This window comes from Atta colombica, unplaced genomic scaffold (assembly GCF_001594045.1).
Source record: "Atta colombica isolate Treedump-2 unplaced genomic scaffold, Acol1.0 scaffold47, whole genome shotgun sequence".
NCBI classification, from domain to species: domain Eukaryota; kingdom Metazoa; phylum Arthropoda; class Insecta; order Hymenoptera; family Formicidae; genus Atta; species Atta colombica.
In genome coordinates, this window is record NW_017259536.1 from 1,890,342 (window position 1) to 1,895,448 (window position 5,107).

General features: G+C 30.0%; 1 protein-coding gene across 1 annotated transcript; it reads right to left on the reverse strand.

The window, feature by feature from the left end:
• Nucleotides 1-438: 438 nt before the first annotated feature.
• Nucleotides 439-3,057, reverse strand: LOC108691539 (ornithine decarboxylase 2-like). Its single transcript, XM_018199319.1, has 7 exons — nt 2,874-3,057; nt 2,543-2,619; nt 1,939-2,111; nt 1,494-1,785; nt 1,170-1,409; nt 837-1,045; nt 439-538 (listed from the first exon to the last, which is right to left on the reverse strand). The coding sequence occupies exons 1-7, from the start codon at nt 3,055-3,057 to the stop codon at nt 439-441; spliced, it is 1,275 nt and encodes a 424-aa protein (XP_018054808.1).
• Between the last annotated feature and the right edge of the window lie 2,050 nt (nt 3,058-5,107).

Here is a 5,107-nt window from a genome sequence, read left to right on the forward strand (position 1 = left end):
ATGATCATACATAAATATTTTTTCCCGGGATACTTTTCTCAAAAATAATTTAAAAGTAGTTAACATTACATCATTTGACGTCACGTTTATAATTATATACATATAATATAAAAAGACGAAGACTGCTCACAAGATGCCTAACTATTTGCAAGATCGCTGGACTCGATAAGTCTCGATAAGATAACAATAAGACAAGAATCTGGCTTTCATATTATAAATGTAAAATCGTAAAGAATAATTAAACATTTACAATATTAGTCATTACATTATAAAATCGCAACATCCTAATTACTAGTATATTTACATCCACATGATGAAAGCGATTATATAGATATTGAGATAATGAATAATAATTATTAAAAATTATTAAAAAATCAAATAATTGATAAAAAACTTAAGTATCTATTTAAATTTTATTTTAACTATTAATTTATTTTGTCAGCGGTTTTCAATGTAATGCTCTCTTTCCACTGATTTGGACCATTCTATGAATTCCATAGATCTTTGCATCAGTTTGATCTCCGTCATTAAATTTTCCCTGAAAAAATTAATGTTTCATTCAATTATTAAATAAAATTAGATTAAACAATGCCAGTGTTTTAGAATAATTTACAGGAATTTTTAAACATTTTGTTTAAGTAATCTCTATAATAAAAACGTAAACTAAATAAAATTGTATACGTGTGTTTTATGTGCGTGCGTGCGTGCGTGCGCGCGCGCATGGTGTGTGTATGTATGTGTGCGCGCGCGCGTGTGTGCGTGCGTGTGTGTGTGTGTGTGTGTGTGTGTGTGTGCGTGTGCGTGTGAAAGGAAAAATTTAATGAATTAGTACTGACCACTGAGTTTTCCTAATAAACGGTATGACTTTTGGAATTGGAAATCCATTGAATGTGGTGGACAGACATAAACTATAAGCACCTACGTTTTCCCAAACTAACCAATCGCCGATATGAAGTTCTGGCAATAATACATCTTTAGCAATTACATCAAACGAATCGCAAGTCGGTCCCCACAAAGTCGAAAGAAATTTCTCATCACTCGCCGGCTATACAAATTAATAATGAATTACTTTACATCAACAAAACAATTTTGCATACATGATATTTGATAATAATATTCAATAAGTCACATAATATTTATAATTATATATTATACTTTAAAAAGCGTACTTCAAAAAGAATTCGCAGGACTTTAGTATTCGGGCAAATTAATTCATCCAGAAACGAATTGTACGTTCCGATATTTGCGTAATACATTCTCATAAATTTGCCGTTTTTATGAACGATTCTTTTGGAATGTAAGAACGAGGCTACAGTAAATGCCGATTCAACATAATATCTTCCGGGTTCGCTAATAACTCTTATGCTGGGATCGAGATCTTGAATTGCATCGTTGACAATATTGGCGAGCTGAAGGGATTTAAAAATAAATTTAAAAATTATTTTGTCTACGAAATAGAAAGAAATTAAGACGCGCGAGCAAAGTGTGTATACCTTGTCGATATCTGTTCCATTTTGACCACCACCGATGTCGATCAGCTGTACATTCTGGCAACCCATCGATTTGGCGATCGCGATCAATCGTTTGCATATTCCGATACCTCTGCTGTACGCGTTTAGCTCCCCGCATGGACTACCGACGTGAAAACTAAAGCCGTGTAAAGTGAGACCAAGGTTCGCCGTAAGTTGTATCAATCGCACAGCATCCTCATCCGGTTCACAGCCAAACTTCAATCCGAGATTGCATTCCGAGTTTTTCGCGTCGCATCGTATGCGTATTATTATTCTATTAAATCACAAGATTATTGTATTACTATTGGAAGGATAAAAGAAAAGCGGGATGTCGATCGTAGCTACATGATAGTAAGCATACATAGTTACATGATCGTAGCTACATGATAGTAAGCGAATAGTAAGCACAGCGATTTCGCACACTCACTTGGCCTCGGAATAAAGATCCTTTATCTTCAAAAGCTCTAATTCACTGTCGGCGGTTATCTGTTCGACGTTCATTTTCTTGGCGTACTTGATATGAGATGGGCATTTATATGGATTCGCGAATATGATTCGGTCGGCTTGCACACCATACTGCATCACTTGCCTGATTTCTTGCTATTTCGACATATTATGTACACGTATTAAAATTAAACTTATTCTGCCCCTTTTACAAATAAAGGAAGATGTCATGTAAAAAAATCACAAGAATTTATTTATGATTAGTTTTTGAATTTAATTTAATAAAAATTAATTGAAAAGAAAAGAGATGTAATGCAAAAAATAACAATCAAGTTGTATTTTATTTTAAGACATTTTTAACGCAAAAATTTTATAACTAAATCAGTAATGTATATAGAAGTAAAAATTTTATATCCGTATTCATAATATTCACATCTCACCTTTATCGATAATTGCATTTAGAAGATATGTACTGCAGAACTTTAGAAATAAATTCGTGCATTATCGATAAAAGTAAAATATAAATACAGATATTAATGTTTAAAATATTGAAGAATATAATCGCGGCTCAAGCTGAGCTTATTTACCTCGGACGCGCAATCAAAGCCGGTATTTAAAGCTGCCAATATCTTGATTACATTCGGATCCGGATTACATTTAACCGCTGAAATCAATTTAGAGGAAGGTGAGAAATCTGAATTTTTTCAATATAAATTTAAATGACGTTAAGCTTATTCTATAATTGCCCATTCTATATTGTAGATGATTGTAGTTATAAAAATTCACCAATCACAATCGAATGTTCTCCTCATGTTTAACTGTGATTGGTTAATTTTTAAAACTATATCCACTTACAAATTGCTTACGCAATTGTAGAATGGATCTTATAGAGAGAAGCGGTCCTTAAAATTGACGTACCGTAATGTGGGGTAACCCTCGGAATTTTGGTGATCCACTCGCGATGTTTGTTAATGATATCACCAATATCCACAATGTAGAAACCGTCTTCCTGATTTCTTCTATCTATTATAGTCTTAATGACGTCCATATTATCTGCTGCGTCGTCAAAGACGTTAATTTCGTTCAAATTGTCGGGAGACATGGTCTGCAATCTTGAAGCTCAAGTATTGGCACGAACCGAGAGTAACAAAATAATGGAAAGTGTCTGTCCAAATAAGTGTCACTGCTTGACTACTTATAAGCGGTCCGAGATATTGTGATAAGCATTGCTTGAATATATACGATTACAATCCATCTCGCATTTGTTCAACGATAAGATTTGTTGAAAGTTAATGCACGTCCCTCTCTATTGATGGGATCTCTCTTTACGATGATGCAAATAATAATAAAAAGAATCCATATTCTGATGCCCATCAAGTAGATATACAGTCTTGTCTGTGTGAAAAATTATATGATTTGCATGTACTTGTATGTTGCGGATGTAAAAATTATATTGAGTAAGGAAGACTTATTTCTGGAAACGAAAGAGATGCTATTGTGAAAGAAGAACAGAGGAATCCCCCGATGATTCATTGACTTGGAAACTTGAGAATCAATATCTTCAATTAAAAGAACATACTTCTTTTAAATATAATAAGCGTTTTGTGTGCACTATATTTAGCTTTTTATTTTGTAACTTTTATAACACTTGCTTAAATATGCTTTAAACTGCATATAATAATATTAACATAATTGTTGTCATTATTACATTAATAACATTCTTCTATCCGAAGGGAAAAATGTTTTATATATAATTATATATAAAATTGACATATTTTATATACAATTATGTATAGTTATATATAAAATATATATAACACATATTTTATAACATTTTTTCCAGGGTATACATATGTTCACTACCGTTCGAATAAATTTTATTGAATGATCATGTAAAAAATTAAGACTTTATAAAATAGCAATTGTATTATTTTTTAAAATATATTTTAAATCATTTGTACACATACTAACAATTGCAAAAGTTTTATAAATTAGTTTTAATTTTATATGTTAAAAAGTATAATGAAGTAAAGTTGTCTTTACTTCATAAAACATTGATAATCGATAAATTTCAAAAATTCGCTCAGAGAACACAAATATGGACTCATGCTATGGTGTATGTTGTCAGCCTATCCCTATATTTGAGGATAAATTAGCAAAAGTTTTATAAATTATTTTTAATTCTATATGTCAAAAGTAAATTTTTTTAATTTACCGATACTATCAATTCTACAAAATAAAGGTAAAAATACATTTTGATATAGAATTAAAAATAATTTATAAAAGTTTTGCAATTATTAGTATGTTTACAAATGATCTAAAATATTTTTTAAAAATAATACAATTGCTGTTTTATAATGTCTTTTTTACATGATCATTTGATAAAATTAATGAAGCGGTCCGAACTTCCATGAATAATAATGTATGTGTGCGCGCGCGCGCGCGCATGCACGCACGCATGCACGAGGCCCGTTCCATTTATACATTGACACAAGTCGATATAATGTCGTTTCTATCTTTCTTGATATTTCGTGAATCAAGATTCTCATGAGTAATAAAAACAGAACAATGTTTGTGTCACCAAATGAAAAGCACCAATTGTGTGTAATGATATAAGATGATATAACAAACACAGAAAGAATGATTTTATTGAAATATCTAAAAATTTAGTTAGATATAAATTTGAAAATAATTTTAATTAGACGATCAAAATAATTATGTGGGATAGATAATTAAGATAATTGTTAGAACGTTTAAAATAATTGCAATATATTGCTTGATTACCATGCTTAAGCATCTCATACAATTATTTTAACAAAATTATTTTCAAATCTATATCTAGCAAAATTTTTAGATATTTTAACAAAAATATATTTTCCATATATTTCGTATAAAAATTTAAAGATTTTGATAATCCATTCACCATATATAATATATTTTTTTAAGCAATTTATTCAACAAAAACGACAGGTCATGCAATTACTTAACTCTCCTTGACTCTGTAATACAATTACTGATGGTATATAAAATCCATTTAATTAATTTATTAAAAGCACTAATTAATTTCAAGGGTCTAAAATAACTTGTTAAAAAAAAGAATTAATATTATAAATAAATATAATTTAATAAGAATAATTTAAAATATAATATAA